This window comes from Toxorhynchites rutilus, chromosome 1, assembly GCF_029784135.1.
Source record: "Toxorhynchites rutilus septentrionalis strain SRP chromosome 1, ASM2978413v1, whole genome shotgun sequence".
NCBI classification, from domain to species: Eukaryota; Metazoa; Arthropoda; class Insecta; order Diptera; family Culicidae; genus Toxorhynchites; species Toxorhynchites rutilus.
Window position 1 is genome coordinate 115599455 of NC_073744.1, and position 19230 is coordinate 115618684.

Genomic DNA, 19230 nt, shown 5'->3' on the forward strand with positions numbered 1-19230 from the left:
AAAAACGCAGTAGACTTTACATGGCTGAAGAGTGGTTTTAGCAAGTTGGCCCACCTTGGGATATACTTCTAGGCGACTTGGTTTTTATTTAGGAGTTCTATCGGGCCTTTTCTGAAAAAAATATATCAAAATAAAACATAATTAGGGCCGCTACTGTAATCTGTAATAAACTGTCTGGTGTCATTCCGCCATAATAGTGCATTTTTTAAAGCTTCTGTAGTTTTCGGAAATTGTTTCCGACAGAAGAGTACATATAAAATCTGTTCAGTCCATCAGTGTTTTGTGATGTGTTCAAAAATCCCAATTTAATTGTTTTTCTTCATTATTGGTCAAAACTGTGTAGGCCGTATTTGTTGGGCATTCCAAATATCATATCCCTGTGGTAGATCTATTTACTGCCAATTTACATTATGTAAAAAATTGTTTGTCTGCTGTTGAACTATTCTTAAGAGTCCTCTTGAAGCCGGTTCCTGGTTATATTAATGTGACTTCAAAAACTATCGCAATCAACATTTTGTCGTCCATTATAAGTACAATAGACATAACCTGCATCAAAATGTCTAAGCGCCGCCTAAAAGGTCCAGGTCTGAAGATCCAGGTTGATGAAGCATCCACCTCCAATCCAGTGTAAATGCATAATTAAAGCTGGAATAACAATAAACTTATGAATGTTTAATTTTCCAACATAGCACTCCACCAAGGAATCTGGACAAAACGGCTACCATCACCATCGGAACGAATACCTTTGTTGTTGAGGCGGATAATTTGGAGAAAATTTGCGACCTTGGCCGTGGGGCATATGGGATTGTGGAGAAGATGCGCCACAAACCTACAAACACGATTATGGCCGTGAAGCGAATAACTGCTACCGGTCAGACACAGGAGCAGAAACGGTTACTGATGGATTTGGATATTTCAATGCGAGCGAGCGATTGTCAGTATACGGTTCACTTTTACGGAGCACTGTTCCGAGAAGGCGACGTTTGGATTTGCATGGAAGTGATGGATACTAGTATAGACAAATTTTACCCAGTAGTGTTCAAGAACGGCAGGAAAATGCCGGAGGATATTCTCGGCAAGGTAGTTTTGGCTTTATAGTAGACTCTATTCGAACTAATATCCCTTTGCTGATTATTACAGATTGCGGTCGCAGTTGTTAATGCACTTAATTATCTTTACACCAACTTGCGTGTGATCCATCGAGATGTTAAGCCGTCCAATATTCTGATAAATGGGCAAGGGGATGTCAAAATGTGCGATTTTGGCATATCAGGTGAGATTTAACGGTTTAGTCGTAATGAAATGAATGAGGAACAGTTTCTAGAATTGGCAAAATGCACTAAGAAACCATTCAACTTTGTGTAATGAATAAATGATTTCTTTGTCATAGTTTGGCAAATTCCAACAACCGATTTCAAGGCTATGACGGTAACACATTCAAATAGGCAAAATATCTTGTGTACATATGATTCAGTTTTTGGTTACACGAATTTCTAATTTTGTTCATAGGATATCTAGTAGATTCAGTAGCGAAGACTATTGATGCTGGCTGCAAACCATATATGGCACCAGAACGGATAGATCCTCAAGGTTGGTTTGTTTTCGGATGAGAATAGCTTGTTTACAGTATTCATAAAACGTCATTTGTTTGTTTTAGGCAATCCTGGAGAGTACAACATTAAGTCTGATGTTTGGTCACTTGGAATCAGTATGATAGAAATGGCAACGGGTCAGTTTCCTTACAGTTCGTGGGGATCTCCTTTTGAGCAGCTCAAACAGGTAGGTGAAACGAATTAGTGGAAAAATCACGGTTGTTTTGCTCTACTTTTTAAATTACTCGAACTTGTCTCAGTAGGCTTAATGCTGCGCTAACAATGTTGGTCACATGCTCGTCCGATAGTGGCCAATAATATGTGATGCATGTTATCATTTACTAGGAGCTAGAGATGACTGGCTCTATGAGAACTTTTCTCGTCATGTTTAACCCATTACTGCCCAGTTGTACAAGAACTTGATCCAAATGGCATGAATATTTCTAGTCCATCTAGGTTTGTCCCGAAACCGGGGGGGGAAACGCAATATTTTGGTTTGGAGTTCTTTGGAAGTTGAGATATCTGACGTATGAAATTTCATACGCTGAGCCGATACAGTATCAAAAATGGTAATCATTTGAATATCGAACAAAACGGTTTTATTTCATAAAATTCAACTTCAACAACCATTTTCATGGTTTATTAGCACTTTCGTGTACTACCATTCTACGCATAATTGTTACACGGTTCATAGGGATTGCATAGAACATAGTACAGTTATGCGTAGAACGGCAGTGTATCGGATTTAGTATCACTGAGTATGGTACCGGAAAAAGCACTCCAACTCACATCACACTTCAAGCAAATATACGTCGTACATCGGTTGCAATACGCACACCTTCGTTGGGTACCAGTTGGATTCGTATTAATGAAATTATTTATCTAACTTCCGATTACTTCGAGTGTTTAGGCTTGATTTGCATGAACGCGATCCTTGCTGAATTTATGTCACTCATTCGAATTTAAGGTAATTTTTTCCCAGTATCTGGTTCTCCGTTTCTTGCTGCTGCCCGAGAAGCATTCTTGTGATAGACGACATTCACTTGTTTGCCAAATCCGGAAGAGCCGTCCTCCGAGTCACTATCTCCAGCTTCCATATCGCTGTCTCCACCGCTTGGGGGCACGATGACAAAGTCAATATCATTTGTTGACACTAGATTTTCGAAAGCGTCTTCGTCCAAATCAATCAGATAACGCTGTTTTAGGAATTTACGCGGATTTCGAAATTTACGCGGTTTTTTTACGCGGCACACATTAACAATATGCTAATTGATGTGACTTTTCACGAAATAATCTATTATTGTATCACTGATTAGTAGCTGAGAAAAAAATAAGATACAGATAGCAGGATTGTAGCATGCAAAAATATTCAGGTAATCAATTGTTAAAATATGGGTTACATTTTAAACTAATAATTCAGTGTTAGTTAGATTTTTACACGGATTTTGAAATTTAATTGGTTTATTTTTACGCGGATTTTGGAATTTACGCGGCACGTATCCCCTGCGAAAAAAGCGACTCCTGTGTACTTCTATTTAAACGAGTTTTTTGCATGAGTTTCCGCAGCAAATAGACATATAATTTCTAAACAGATGAATTCGACAAAATAAAGAATATTTCAAATTTAGCAGGATTGATCAAGTCACTTAGGGGAAAAGGGGGTAATTTGGACCACTTAAGCAAATCGCCTAATATTTCCAAACCAATACGGTCTAAATAAAAAATGTCACATTGTATACTGAGCTACACTTTTTTTTTTATCTTCGCTTATTTTTCGTCGGTCTATTTCCGCCACTTTTAGTGCCAATCACCGACATCAGGGAGGCGACTCCACCTGTTCCTACCTATCAGACTCAACAACTCATGAGCCGGGCCAACTTCTTTTACTTCCGCTCCGAAGGAAGACGTAACCAGAGATTTTTCGCCTCAGAAAATCCCAACGACGCCAGCTGGGATTGAACCCAGGCCGATCGGATTGTGAGGCTGTTACGCTAACCATACAACCACTGGCGCCGTCTGAGCTACACTTGTTTTCTCTCAATAAATAATGTTTAACCACTATAAAGCTTCAATCTATCAAATATACCATGAAATAAAAGAGATGATTTTTGGACATTAAAATTTGATGCGGGGTGATTTGGACCGTCTGTGGGGTGATTTGGTCCAGTGTGTGTTTCATCGAAAAAAACATACTTATGTTTATGTAAAGTATTTTGGGATAATGCTACAATCAGTAACAATGTTTTGGGGTCGATACCAGGTGTCTTGGCCAGATTACAGATAAGAAAAGTTGGATTGACACCATCTCGAATTCGGCATGAATCATTTCACTGTTGGTCGAGCATTTTCAAACACTTTTGATGCTTGGTCAAAGAAAATCCGTTCTCGATGGCCTGCGTTGCTCTTTCAAGCTCCTCCTTCTTCCAACGTTGTCTGTCCATCCTCTTTTTATAATTCAGCGGCATCTTGAATCAATTAGACCAAAGAAAAATCTCAAACCTGTAGGACCAATTCACCCCACAGAAACGTGTCCATTTCACCCCACACAACACGCAAAAATTAAAATACAATTCATTTCATTTATTGTTATCAAACTTACAGTTTCGCTACATCAAATTGTTCCTCTTCTGTAGGCGAACAGAACTTTACTGCACAATACACGAAAAGTTTGTTTAATTAGCGGGAAAAACCTTAAAACCACTATCGGAAAACACACATTTTTTGACGATCAAAGTGCTTGCTGTGTTTATGCTACCGTTTCCCTCTACTTGTGAAGTTTTACCAAAGTTTTTTTTACTTTAGGTACATATGGTTCAACAATAGAAGGAAATGACATTATAAAAAATCCATGTTGAGCCGTAATTTTTGAGATAAAGGGGTGGTCCAAATCACCCCATATAACCAAATCACCCCGTGTTACCCTACACCCCTTTCCTTCTAAGCCCCTCAATTTGGAAGCAGTCACCCTCGGAGGGGTGACACCCACGACGATAAGTTTTAAAAAATCCTTCAAGTTTTTGAATGAATCCGTGATTGATGATATTATCCAGTGAAAAAGTATAAGGGTCTGTCATAAGGGCCTAAACAAAAGCATAACGTAGGACTGTGATAGCTCGAAAAATGTTTTTGAGTTTAATTCTTTTAATTGTTCAGAATTAATTTATTTGTTCAGATTTTACTTATCTTATACTCCAAATAGTGGCTCTGAAAAGAGCCGCTTGTTGCATGGTTCAGTATTGTACAAACGAGTTTTGAGAGTTGAAGTGGTATAAACTTTTCGGAACCAATGAACAAGTGCATTTTAGGAAAATAAGCGGAAATAAAGACGTAATCCCACGTCCAAAATTTCAGCATGGTCCATGCAAAAGATTCTGTTGCTTAATTAACGAGTGGGCTGTAATTTTTCACACTTAACATTTGTCCTTAATTAACATGGAACTCAATACGGAATCACGGAATCGCACATCATGATGGAAAACAACTTTCTTTTCTGGTTATAACTATAGTAAACTGCATTTGACTTATTTGATTGGATAAAATTCACGACTATACGCATCGGAAGCACAGTGAAGAATCTAAAAATGGCTACTTTTTCACCCTCGCCTCGTGCGGCTACATTTTCTCGCTGTCAAGTTGTTACTGCATGCAGCGATGTGTTGATAAATTCAGCGGCGTGCATTTGTTGATGCACTGGGAGAAATTTATTCGTGGCGAACGGCTCGAACATGCTCCCCCGCGGGGAATTAGTCTTTTCTGATTTCCAGGTTCTCCAATATAGGTAGAGGCGCCAGCTTATGAATTGGCCGTCTTAGCAAACCCGCCTTAGTTCGAACATCCACCACGCGGATCAATCCATCTGCTCCTAAACAGGCTGATTCAACCTACCCCAGCTTCCATTTCTGAGGAGGTAAGTTATCATCTTTGATAACCACCACTGTTCCAGGTAGAATGTTTTCCTTCCTTTTATTCCACTTTTGTCGGACCTGTAATTCCAACAGGTATTCTTCAGACCAGCGCTTCCAGAATTCTCAACGCAGATGCTGGACATACTGCCATCTGGAAAGTCTATTCACCGGGATTCTATCATAACTTGAATTCCGGAATGGCAGTCAGAGGACGATCGATCATAAAATGACCTGGTGTTAACGGCTCGAATTCCGACGGATCGTCAGAAGGACCGTATAAAAGCCGAGAATTGAGCTGAGCTTCGATTTGACAGAGCAAAGTCGAAAACTCGGACATAGTCAGGAGACTTGATTGGCACTTCTTAAAGATGGTCTTGAAGCTCTTCACGCCTGCCTCCCAGATCCCGCCCATGTGCGGTGCATTTGGGGGAATAATCTTCCATTCAATCTGCCAGGGTTGACAGAACTCGAATATCTTGAAGTCGGTGCCTTGCTGCTTGAAGAGATGATACAGTTCGTTTAGTTCATTCCGCGCCCCTACGAAATTTGTCCCGTTATCGGAAAATATTTGCTCAGGGACACCACGACGAGAAACAAATCGCTGTAGGGCAGCTATAAACGCATCGGCTCACAGATCTTCTACTACCTCCAGATGAATGCCTTTAGTGACCATGCAAACGAAGACGCACACGTATCCTTTCACAGGTGCTAATCTTCTTCCAGTCTGCTTGACTAGTATAGGACCCGCGAAATCCACGCCAACCTTAATGAAAGCCGGAGCTTTATCACACCTTGTAATGGGAAGATCTCCCACGAACTGACCAGCACACGGAGGGTTGAGTCTAAAACATCTCACGCAATTCTTTGTTACCTTGCGAACAGCTAAACGGGCTCCCAAAATCCAGAATTGACGACGAATCTGGGCCAGTAAAGCAGATGGTCCAATGTGAAGGTTCTCACGGTGTACTGTCTCAATCAAGCGTGGAACGATTTCATCCTTATTTGGTAAGATCCACGGATGCTTAACTCCATATGGCAGACCTGAATGTCGCAGTCGTCCGCCGACGCGAATCATACCATCGTCCAAAAAAGAATTCAACTTGGAAAACCTTTCACAGTATTCACTGGACTTCATCATGATTATCTCTAGAGGAGGCGATCTGGCGTAGTGGTAACATCCATGCCTCTCACGCTAAAGGTCACGAGTTCAATTCTCACTCCCGACATTCTTCCAAAAATGGAAGTAAAAGTGACGAACCAGCCAAATGAGTTGAAAGTCACTATAATACAGAAAAAAAAAGATTATCTCTCTACCAAAGTGATGCAACTGAACTATCTTGATGATAACCTTCAAAGATTGACGCATTTCATACACACTGGGAAACCGTCCAGTGATTCTCCTCTTGGCCACCTTCTCATTTGCATTCCGGCAAAAACGCAATACGTATGCCAGAACTCGTTGCAGTTTCCTAAAAGACTCGAACTTGTGGAACACCGGCAAATAATCCAATTTCACAATCGCTGAAGCTGCAGTGCCTCGCCGCATCTCAGGAACATCTTCATCGGGTAGAAGCTCTGGAACCAACATCCAAATTCCTCGTCGTGTGGTGGATGTTCGAACTAAGGCGGGTTTGCTGAGACGGCCAATTCATAAACTGGCGCCTCTACCTATATTGGACAACCTAGAGATCAGAAAAGACTAGTTAATCGCGGGGGAGGATGTTCGAGCGGTTCACCACGAATAAATTTCTCCCAGTGAATCAACAAATGCACCCCGCTGAATTTATCAACACATCGCTGCATGCAGTACCATCTTGACAGCGAGAAACTGCAGCCGCACGAGGCGAAAAGGAAAAGTAGCCATTTTTAGATTCTTCACTGTGCTTCCGATGCGTATAGTCGTGAATTTTAATCAATCAAATAATTCAAATGTAGTTTACTAAATATATAGTTGTAACCAGAAAAGAAAGTTGTTTTTCATCATGATGTGCGATTCCGTGATTCCGTGTTAATTAAGGGCAAATGTTAAGTCGTGAAAATTTACAGTCCACTCGTTAATTAAGCAACACACTGAAATACTAAGAAAATAACGGATAGTTTATTTTCGCAATGCTTCACATACATAAGTTGGATGTGGAACGAATAAAACACTAGATAAAAAGAATGAGATAAACAGAGTTCGAAGTCGAATTTTTTAGCCCATTTTTGATATGCTGTAATATCGTGAAAAATCAACGCATGGAGATGGGATGTACATCGTGTTATAGCTTAATAGGAATTAATATTTTAGAAATATTATACGAACGTATTTTTATCTTGGTGTGTGTAGATCCAAAATATATATTTTATTAAGGCACATGTGGCGTTAGCGTTATGTTAGTAATATGTAATCGATTACTCGCTGTTGGCTCGAGGTTAGTATTACAAGTGTTCTCATAATTGGTATGTGGCAGTCTTCGATGCTCTGTACGTGTGCCCGACACGGGATAAAGGGTGTGTCACATCAAATTGCATCACGGAAAAAACGCTGTAGAAATTCGCCCAGTAGACCGATCCTTTTGAAAATTTTAGACAGTAAAATAAAAACTATTAAACAACTTTTGGCATTTTCTTTTTACTCATACTTCGAGCCCAAGCCCGTATGCTCGCACCTTCCTCTTTATCCCGTCCATAAGGTTCTGTACAACGTCAGGTTGTAGTTTTTTTTGAACAGAAATCCATTTTCTCTTGAAGTCCGCCTCCGCTTTGACAATTTTTGGGTTCTTCCGGAGGGCCTGCTTCATAATCGCCCAATATTTCTCTATTGGGCGAAGCTCCGGCGCGTTGGGCGGGTTCATTTCCTTTGGCACGAAGGTGACCCCGTTGGCTTCGTACCACTCCAACACGTCCTTTGAATAGTGGCACGAAACGAGATCCGGCCAGAAGATGGTCGGGCCTCGTGCTGCTTCAATAGTGGTAGTAAGCGCTTCTGTAGGCACTCCTTAAGGTAAACCTGCCCGTTTACCGTGCCGGTCATCACGAAGGGGGCGCTCCGCTTTCCGCAAGAGCAGATCGCTTGCCACACCATGTACTTTTTGGCAAACTTGGATAGTTTCTGCTTGCGAATCTCCTCCGGAACGCTGAATTTGTCCTCTGCGGAGAAGAACAACAGGCCCGGCAGCTGACGAAAGTCCGCTTTGACGTAGGTTTCGTCGTCCATTACCAGGCAATGCGGCTTCGTCAGCATTTCGGTGCACAGCTTCCGGGCTCGCGTCTTCCCCACCATGTTTTGCCTTTCGTCGCGGTTAGGAGCCTTCTGAACCTTGTATGTACGCAGGCCTCCCGCTGCTTGGTCCGCTGGACGAATGAACTTGACAAATTCAGCTTATTGGCGACATCCTGGACCGAACTTCTCGGATCACGTCTAAACTGCTTAACTACGCGCTTGTGATCTTTTTCACTGACGGAGCATCCATTTTTGCCGTTCTTCACCTTCCGGTCGATGGTTAGGTTCTCGAAGTATTGTTTTAGTACTCTGCTGACCGTGGATTGGACGATTCTCAGCATCTTACCGATGTCCCGATGTGACAACTCCGGATTCTCGAAATGAGTGCACAGGATCAATACACGACGCTCTTTTTCGTTCGACGACATTTTTCCAAATTTACGAAAAATTGACAGTGGAGCGTGGCCAACGTGATCTATACACTCTTATCTGATTATAAGTGAAAGCTGAAGTTATAATTCCTAAAAATTAAATTTCTACAGCGTTTTTTCCGTGATGCAATTTGATGTGACACACCCTTTACTTCCTATTGGGATGTGGTGTGTGTAGATGTAGTGAACAAATATATATATTAACAATCGATTTCATTCCTTTTTTTTAATATTTTGTAAACTAACACTTTTTTTTGCCAACTAAATCAATAGCAAATCCATTTAACCTTCCTGTAGGATCTTTCAATACAGAGATATTTTTGTTTGAATGAAAAATATTCTCTTCATGTTTGATAATATTTATCGCACCACAAATGGAAAGGCAGAAAAGAACACAAAATGTGCAAAGATAATTTGTTGTTGATTTGAAACACGTGCTAAAACAGGATTTTTATAGTGTTTTACAAAATTGGATGTAATTCTGCAAATGTTGCAGTAAGTTCTGATGTTTGCATGCGACTTTTTGCCGAGTGTATCCCCTAAACCCTTGTGAAAGTTTCATATTTCTTCCAGGTGATCGATCGAAGTTTGGAATTAATTAGAGGAACTTTTTTTAGGAAATTATACCAGAAATACAAAATGCTATGCGTATCCTCGATACGAACGATTCACAACTTTCGTTCCTAAACTATTCCTAGACTTGAAAGTTTAAGCTTCAAAATAATATACACCCCATGCGTTGGATTCTACAACATTTCAAAAATAACCTAAAAATTTCGGCTTTGCACTCTGTTCATCTAATTGTTTTGTCAAGTGTAGAATCGAAATTGTGGGACACACCCAAGGAATGCTTTCAAATTTTAAAGTTATAAGCTGTTACTAACCGTTTGCGTTTTTATGGTATCTACTAAAAGAGGCTCTTCAAAGTTGAAATGAATTAAAAATTGCCTGTAGTTAACGGATGGTTAGACATACTCCGCACTCCGACTTGAGCTCCGACCGACCGAGATCTGACGAGGAATTCCGCCTGATTCACAAAAGTCCGATGTGATGATAGAGAACTTTTCTTGGCATTATTTTGTAGCAGTCTAGATAGCTCTAGCTGAGGCCGGCGCGAATCAAACGGAAAATTCAGAGTCAGTCCCCATGGACCGACGCGAGACTCAACGTGGTAAATGAATTGGCTTTATAGTCGATTAAATGTGAATGAACTAATGCCTATTTATATTGATTTTTGTTCATAAAAGTTGCCATAAAAGTTGGGGAAAAAGAAATGTCGTATTTCTGATCGAAATCTGACGCTTTATTTAACATAATTAAAATTATCCAATTTAAGTCAAATATGCGTCGTTTTGTTCGCAAACTTGTTGCCATTTAGGAGGCAACTTCATTATCCGTTCCTTATTTGCAAAAAACCTCAGACAGCCAGTTTTCGCAAGCCTCTTTTGAGGCCAACTTAGTAACACCAAGAGCGTTTTGCGTGGACCGGAAGAGATGATAATCACTTGGAGCCAGGTCCGGACTATACGGTGGGTGCAATAGGACATCCCATCCGAGCTCCCGTAGCTTCTGGCGGGTCATCAAAGATGTGTGAGGCCGAGCGTTGTCCTGGTGGAAAACAACACCATTCCTATTGATCATTTCTGGCCACTTCTGGTCAATCGCCTGCTTCAAACGGTCAAGCTGCTCATAGTGGATGATTCCCTTCCAATCCCACCAAACACACAGCAAAACCTTCCTGGCCGTCAATCCGGGCTTGGCGATGGTTTGGGCCAGTTCACCGCGCTTCGACCACGACTTTTTTCGCTTTAGGTTGTCGTACGTGATCCACTTTTCATCACCAGTCACCATCTTCATCAAAAATGAGTCGAGTTGGTTCCGTTTCAGCAGTGCACCGCAGGCGTTAATTCGGTCTAAAAGATTTTTTTGCGTCAACTCGTGTGGCACCCATACATCCAACTTTTTTTGGAATCCAATCTTCTGCAAATGGTTCCAAACGGTTTTATGTTATATACTCAGTTCCTGGCCAATCGAGCGAGTGCTATTATGCCGGTCTACTTGGATGATTTCAACGATTTTATCGGTTTCCACGACGATTGGCCCATCAGTACGGGGTGTATCTTCGAAAGCCACTACACCAGAATGAAATCGATCAAACCAACGCTGTGCTGTGCGAATCGTTACAGTATCGGGTCCATAAACTACACGAATTTTTTCGGCCGCCTTCGTTGCAGTTTTACCTCGCAGGTAGTAAAAACGTAAAATATGGCGAATTTCTTGCTTGGTGTACTCCATCTTTGACGCGCTATAACATGAGACTGAAAAGGACAATCACAACACTGTCAAAACGACACTTGTAGCACAGATTGTAGTCTTTAAATCAGGGGTTAGACATCAATTGAATATAGGCTACCCAAAATCAAAATCAATATGGCGTCATTTGTTTACCAACATATCATTTGCGAGGAATGAAATCGTTGAAATCACAGAGATAGCGCTGCTTTATTTCTAACTGCATGAGCGATTTTCATGTTTCGGTTTCACATGGAGGTGTTCACATTTAACATGGAGTTTAAAGTTAGCCACTATTCGACTATATAACCGGACCGAGTTGTAAACAACAGTAATTGACAGAACTGGCAATATGAGGGATTTGACGTTTTAGTCATACCCCTGCCAAGGCGCCTAGAAATATATACTAAGGTGGGCCAACTTGCTAAAACCACTCTTCAGCCATCTTGGAAGTCTACTGTGTTTTGTTTGTAAACAAAACACAATACGCTATTGCCGAAGCTCGCTCGTGATCAGTCTGTCTCTTTCACGCTACAAGCAAATAATTCCCCTTCTGCTTTCTTCCGTGCTGTTTTCATATACCGCTCCCCTAACCAACTTAGTGACGAAACGGCCTCACCTAGTACCATAGACCCGTCTTGACCCCTGCCAAGACGGGTCTATGGTACTAGGTGAGGCCGTTTCGTCACTAAGTTGGTTAGGGGAGCGGTATATGAAAACAGTACGGAAGAAAGCAGAAGGGGAATTTTTTCCTTGAAGTGTGAAAGAGACAGACTGATCACGAGCGAGCAGTCAATATTAGAATAAACAAGTTTCTGGGCTCGATGAATTTAATTTCCATTAAAAACCGAAATAAAGACTTGATCGCTTTTGCCTGCCCAACAGATCACTAATACATATGCACGTGCATATGTTTTAGTGATCTGTTGGGCAGGTAAAAGCGATAACTGCATAGGATTTATATGGATCGACAAGATTGAGCTTTGTTTAAATAATAATTTTATCGAAATAGTTACAAAAATTACGCACTACTCTATTTTAATATAATGCGAACATAAGTTTTTTTACATAAACATATTTACTTTTAGCGTCAAAGCCATATACACGGAGAAAAATAGAAATTTCTGTTATGGCTATGATCCGTATCAATGGAAGCAGATTTATTATTCAAAAAGTTTCACAGAAACAATGCAAATTGCACATTGCAATTGTATAGCCGGATTAGGTGAAGTGTGCTCCCATTTAGGCTTTGTGCTTTTTGCCTGAAATGCTGGTCTCGTGAAGAAGTAAACTATAATGAATATTCGTGTGTAGATATCTTTAATCGGTGGTTAGTTTTGCCAAAAAAAGCAGATGATTATTTCCAAATTAAGAACATTGAGCCAGAAAAATCAACCTTTTCTCAGATATGATTTCAGGGTACCTGAATGCTTTGCGGAGAAGTGAAATATGGGTATAAGAAAATTGATCGGAAACGAAGAGAATCTATCAATGCTCTAGTTCATGAAAATACAAGGAAGCATTCGAACGTGAGCTCGAGCCTCTGTGTCTTGAATCTAGGTCCGAACATGCTGATAATCCTTTCCTGTTATTTTTCCGATTCAAATCTAGTGGGAAAGTCGCTCAATGAACATCGCAAAATAGGTGCTAGTAAGCTAAGCAATATACGTCACACAAAAGCTCTTGTTCGGTAAATAGCTTGCCTAACTATTTAATTGTGCTCCCGTGGCCGAGTGGTTAGCGTCACAACTAACATGCCGGGTGTTCGGGTTCGATTCCCGTTCTGGTCGGGGGAATTTTTCGTCAAAGAAATTGCCTCCGTCTTGCACTGTGGTCACGCGTATTCTAGAGCTTGCCACTCAGAATGCATTCAAGGCGTGTTATTTGGCATAGAAATCTCAACTAAGTACTAATAAAAATGACGCAAGTAATACTACGTTGAGACGGCGAAGTTCTTCTAGGAACGTTAGTGCTATTGAAGAAGAAGAACTATTTAATAAAGTTCATGTTAGTTCTATGAAATATTTCGCGCTAATAGAAAGATCGCAACTATATTTAAATCATCTACAAGAACGTCGATTGATAATGAATCCGCTTCTACTGCATAGAAGCTACGAATGTAAACAAATGATGTTTGTCCAACAGATGCTCTGCATGTATGTGTAGCAAGAGTCCTATTTCGGCTTTCGCTGTTGGTTGTAGTTGTAACGGGTGTTAAATAAAAAAATAAGAATTTTTTCAATCACATATAAAAAAAAAAATATTTTTTTTCATCGATTTCAGTATTTTTTATTAATAACACAATGTATTTTCTTCAAAAAAATGTCAGTGAATGTTTCTGTAAGGGCCGTGGTCTGCTGTTAGACGCAACTTTGTCGCGATGCTCTCACAAAAACGTTGTACGGCACTTACGTCCATTTTCCGGATACAATTCCGGATTCTTGTTGTCAGTTGCTTCGTGTCCTTGGCCCTCCAATTGTTTTTATACACTAGGGCACTGAGTGAGCCAAAGAAATCCTCTATTGGGCGGCACTGGGGCAAGTTTGTTGGGTTACGATCTTTCGGCACAAACGGTATCTTTTTCTCCTCAAGATACGCCAGCGTCTTCTTGGCGTAATGGGAAGACTCCTTGTCTGGCCAGAAGACGTACTTCCCATCCGCGTGATGCTCGTTCAGGAACGGCAGCAGGATTTTATCGAGGCACTCTTCTCGATAGATTTGTTGGTTGATTGCCAGACCGCTCGGCTTAAACCAAGGCTTTGAAATGCCCCGGTCAGAAATGGCGATGTACAACATAACCTTTCTTTCAAACTTGTGCTTGAACTTGTATTTCACTTCAGGCGGTGTGGATGATTTGTCGCTGGAGTAGTAATTATCATTTCCTGGAATATGCGTTTTGGACAGCGGAAAATAGCTTTCGTCGTCCAGAACGAAAGACGTCCCGCGGTATTTTTTGGTCATCCACCGACACTGTGATTTAACCGTCTCAATCTGCTCCTCCGTGTACTCCGGCGACCTCGTCTTCTTCCTGCAGACGATTCCTTCCATCTTGAGGGTCCGATGGATCAATACGTGGGAGCAGCCATATTTCCGACCGGCGTCACGCAGGCTGGTTGCGTCCTTGTTGTCAAACAGCTTCTTTAACGATGTCTTCCTCTGCTTCGTCATTATCTTCACCGGACGACCACTTCCGACCTTCCGCTCTACGTTCAGGGAACCCAGGATACGATATACCGTACTGACAGGTACATTTTCTTCCTTAAAATGTGCCACCGTGAACTTTTTTCCTTGCTGGAAATGCGTTTCGTAGAACCGTACAATGCGTTCGCGGAGCACGTGCTGTTTCAACGCCATCTTTGCTTTGACTAAATTCAAACTAGCAAAACCAAACACGCCTACTGTTTCTAGGGAGCCCAAAGAGCAATTTTCTTGGAGAAAGAAAATTTTACGCTCTTTATTTGAGTTACTGAAAGGTATTGAAAAAATTCTCATTTTTTATTTAACACCCGTTATTATGCACCACACGTTACATTTATGTTAGGAAGGGAGTGGATTGAACAGGAATAAGTATTGGGATGGAAACGGGAAACTATTTTATGGCGAACACAGTGAATCCATTTTTTTTTCGTTGAATTCAAAATGTGGAGATTCTACTTTTTAGTAGTGGTCAGATTTCGTATCCAAATAACGATGTTTCTGCCGTTTGTTAGCGATTGAATTTTTAATTCCCACTATGGAGTTTCTACCTTGATGGTAGCGATGGGATCTCGGATCCTAAAAGTGACTGAGAATGGAGATTCTACCTCGATAGTAGCGGTGGTATCTTGGCTTTATGATGTACCTACCAGTCTGGTAGCGATTGAATTTCGGATTCAAATAATGGAGTATCTACCTTGACGGTAGCGATGGGATCTCGGATCCTTGATATGAATGAGAATGGAGTCAAGGTCAAGGTAGAGACGGTAGCGATGGGATCTCTGATCCTTGACATGAATGAGTTATAAATCTAGCTCCTGTAGATTTATCAATTTTAGACCCATCGGTATAAAACACGAGTGCTCCTGGACGACTTCTTTCCATTCGCTGCGATTGAATTCAATCAATTTAATGGATACACTTAAGTTAGTCTTTGTTTCCATCCAGTTTTCATTCATGCTTACTATAGTGTTCAGTTGAAAATCTTTTCGGATTTGTAAATGACCTGTAAGATCTTCTAGAAAATGTCTTATACGTCTCAGCCTAAGAGCACTTTTTTCCGCTTCAAGTTGCACGTATTGGTGCAAGTGTAGAAGGTATAAAAGAGCACCTTAGGTTTTGGAGGGTGCGCTGAGCATTGCTCCAGTTGTTGATAAACATGCCAGATGTTGTAGTTTATCGATCTTTTTCTGAGCTGATAGTTGTGTAGTATTTGGCCACCACACTAGCGAAGCATATGTTAGTCTGAGTCTCACAATTGCCGAGTAGATCCAGTGAATCATTCTCGGTTTTAGTCCCCACTTTTTCACGAATATACCAGAAAAAATCCAGAGCGCAGTCTAGTTGGTTTCGTTGTTAGAGTAGATCATCCTAACTTAACTATTGTTAGTCGGTTGAATAGCATAGCATATATCCAGTTGGAGATGCGCATTTCAAAAATAAATTTTTTCATAGCTTATTTATAGAAACACTAGCTGACCCGGCAAAGTTCGTCCCGCCCAAAATTTGTTTTTTGTTATCAATACTTTAAAACATTCACGTTTTCTTACCAGTTCATGAGTCCAGTCGCAGAACTGTTCATTGATTGATCTTCTAATCGACCCCGTTGAATTTAACTTTTACTAAAAAAATTCTAGTACTCCTACCAAAACTCATCATTACAATATCAGATTATTTTCAGACATATTTCTCGTTCAAGATTTTTCAACCACTTGCAAATAACATGTTTCTCCGTTACATGGAATAAATGTTTGATACAGAAAATATGATAGACAGAGAGACAGACCCCTCCCCTCTTCTCCCCTTAGAGAGGGGGAAGAGTGTCTATTCACCATAGAAACGTTTCGTGCCCCCTAACATCTTCACATGCCAATTTTGGCTCGATTTGCTTGGTTAGTTTTCGAGTTATGCAGAAATTTGTTTTTCATTTGTATGACAGCCCACCCTTAGAGAAGGGGGTGGAGTGTCTAACCACCATAGAAACATTTATTGCACTCTAAAACCTCTATATGCCTAATTTGGTTTCATTTGCTTGATAAATTCTCGAGTAATGTAGAAATGTGTGTTTCATTTGTAAGGCAGTATCTAACCACCATAGAATCATTTATTGCACCCTCAAACCTCCAGATGCCTAATTTGGTTGCATTTGCTTGATTAATTCTCGAGTAATGCAGAAATTTGTGTTTCATTTGTATGGCAGCCCCCCCTAAGAGAAGAGGGAGGAGTATCTAACCACCGTAAAAACATTTATTGCACCCTAAAACCTTCACATGTCAAATTTGGTTTCGTTTGCTTGATTAATTCTCGAGTAATGCAGGAATTTGTGTTTCATTCGTATGGCAGCCCCCCATTAGAGAAGGGGGTGGAGTGTCTAACCACCATAGAAACATTTCTTGCATCCTAAAACTTTGACATGCCAAATTTCGTTTTATTTTCTCGATTAATTCTTGAGTAATGCAGAAATTTGTGTTTAATTTGTATGGCAGCCCCCCCTTAGAGACCCCCCCAAAAACCCCTACATACCAATTTTCATGTCGATCGGTTCAGTAGATACTAGGTGAAGATAAGATTGCCATGAAACAGCTGAAGAACAACAAATCAACTGGAAAGGGTGGTGGAAGAATATGACAGCTACCAGGGGAGTGAAAAAAGATTGGATTATTTGCCCTATCTTCAAGAAAGGTGACAAATTAAACTGTGAAAACTCTCGTGCAATCACCATCCTGAATGCCGCCTACAAAGTACTTTCCCAAATTATCTTCCGTCGTTCATCGCCACAAAGAAACAGATTTTTTGGGAAGTCAGGCTGCTTTCATCGAAAGTCGGTTTATAACTGACCAAATCTTTACCTGATGGCAGATCCTCCAGAAATGCCGTGAGTACAGAGTCCCTACGCACTGCTATTGAATAGCAGTGCGCTAGATAGTATTGATGTTGATGATGTTGTAAAGATAGTCAGTCAAAATAAATAATTAAATCTGTTCGGCATTCGCAAGGTTATTGAATAGTTCCTTTATAGCGAAAATATGTTCGGCCATATTCTCTTTTTCCATAAAATGCTTATAGCAGACCTTCCGATGATGATTGAAGTAGTGATCGAGACTCAATTGACATCCGACAATATTTTGGAGAGAACCAGAAAACCAGTAGGTTTGAAAATAACAGGAGTGTTTTACAATGCTGAAACAATTTTTCTTGTGAAGAGCGGGCTAAATTTTTCGTTCTGAACCATGAAAAAAACTGCACAATTCGTAGATGTTATTTAGGTGTCAGTCTATTCATAATGAAACGACCAATCAAACTAGACACAAAACGGTGACAGTTATGACAGTTATGCCAGTGACATTTGTATCTCTATAAAAAGACATCAATTTTGTGCATACTTTTGTTAGTCGATTTTCTTTGTGGCGTCAAATTGAATATCAGTAGTGCACTAGATCGGAGATCATTAATGATCTCCAACAGATAATTCAATGAGGATGATCAAATCATCATGATGCAAAATTGGAATTTGGCAAAACATAACGCATACAAAGGGGAAACAGTAGACCCTGCTTTTTGATTTTAGAATTATTTCGAGTAATTCGAGAAGCTTTTATATCCCTAAGGGTGGGTTTAGACTAGTGATATATTCATGTGAAGAAATATGATGAGATTTATAGAAATCGCATCAACCGTTTACACTAGCGTGAACTTCTATAATGAATATATTCATATTTTCGGTGAATTTATTCACCTGAAGTAGAACTGCATCCAACATCAGTGATTTCTCACCAGTGAGAAATTCACAAGCGTTTACATATGCTGAATTTATTCAAGTTATATATACCTCGAATAAGTGTATCATATTTATTCTCACCCGTTTACACCTATTTTCACGTGAATAAATCCATCTATAGCTATAGATCTCCCTAATGTAAACCCGCCATAAGATGCATTTTATCTATGAGATTGCCACACATGAAGGAATCATGGTGGCTGCAGATAAATATGGAAGCATCTTATCTCATTTTCATAGCATGAACTCATAATCGCTTGAAAAACATTTGAAAAAATAAGAGCAAAAAAGGAACGAGCTTGTTGCTGAAAAGGGCAAGAACTAATAAACTAAACAATCTTCATCTCCTTATGTGTCGTTCCCAGGTTGTAAAGGATGAACCTCCACGGTTAAAGTCAGACGACTTCAGCGATGTGTTCAAAGACTTTATCGTGGCCTGTTTGCAGAAAAACTACCAAAACCGATTCAACTATGAACAATTACTGAATCATCCGTACATCAAGGAGCACACCGAGAAGGCGACGCCGGTGGCGACGTTCGTTAGCGAAATCCTAGATATGGCTGTCGCGGGAACCCAGTGATAATTCAACACATAGATATGGTTTACTAAGTTAAGATTCGAGTCTAAAGTTTCAAACAAGTATCGATCATTACGCATCCTGTTTAATTAGCTGCAACTAATATGCCATATTTTGTTTCACGTTATTATGCTTACAAAGTGTCCCCAATCAGGCAAGCCCAATGTTGAAAAAAGTTATGATTTTTAATTAATATATTCTCAGTGGGAGCCATTGATGGTTCGTTAAAATTGTTGCTTTTATGTTTTGATTCA

At 40.3% G+C, this 19230-nt stretch overlaps 1 protein-coding gene across 1 annotated transcript; it reads left to right on the top strand.

Moving 5' to 3' along the window:
* The first annotated feature begins 157 nt into the window (after positions 1-157).
* Positions 158-19206, top strand: LOC129770798 (dual specificity mitogen-activated protein kinase kinase 6). The gene is made up of 6 exons (XM_055773890.1): positions 158-627; positions 690-1080; positions 1141-1273; positions 1510-1590; positions 1658-1779; positions 18764-19206. The coding sequence occupies exons 1-6, from the start codon at positions 557-559 to the stop codon at positions 18977-18979; spliced, it is 1014 nt and encodes a 337-aa protein (XP_055629865.1). The 5' UTR covers positions 158-556; the 3' UTR covers positions 18980-19206.
* Positions 19207-19230: the final 24 nt, after the last annotated feature.

Bases quoted from the DNA above. Each gene is read 5' to 3' on its own strand.
- LOC129770798 (XM_055773890.1), top strand. From the start codon at position 557: ATGTCTAAGCGCCGCCTAAAAGGTCCAGGTCTGAAGATCCAGGTTGAT. The intron at 628-689 runs GTAAATGCATAA...TTTCCAACATAG, and splicing joins GCATCCACCTCCAATCCAGT to CACTCCACCAAGGAATCTGG. The intron at 1,591-1,657 runs GTTGGTTTGTTT...TGTTTGTTTTAG, and splicing joins AGAACGGATAGATCCTCAAG to GCAATCCTGGAGAGTACAAC.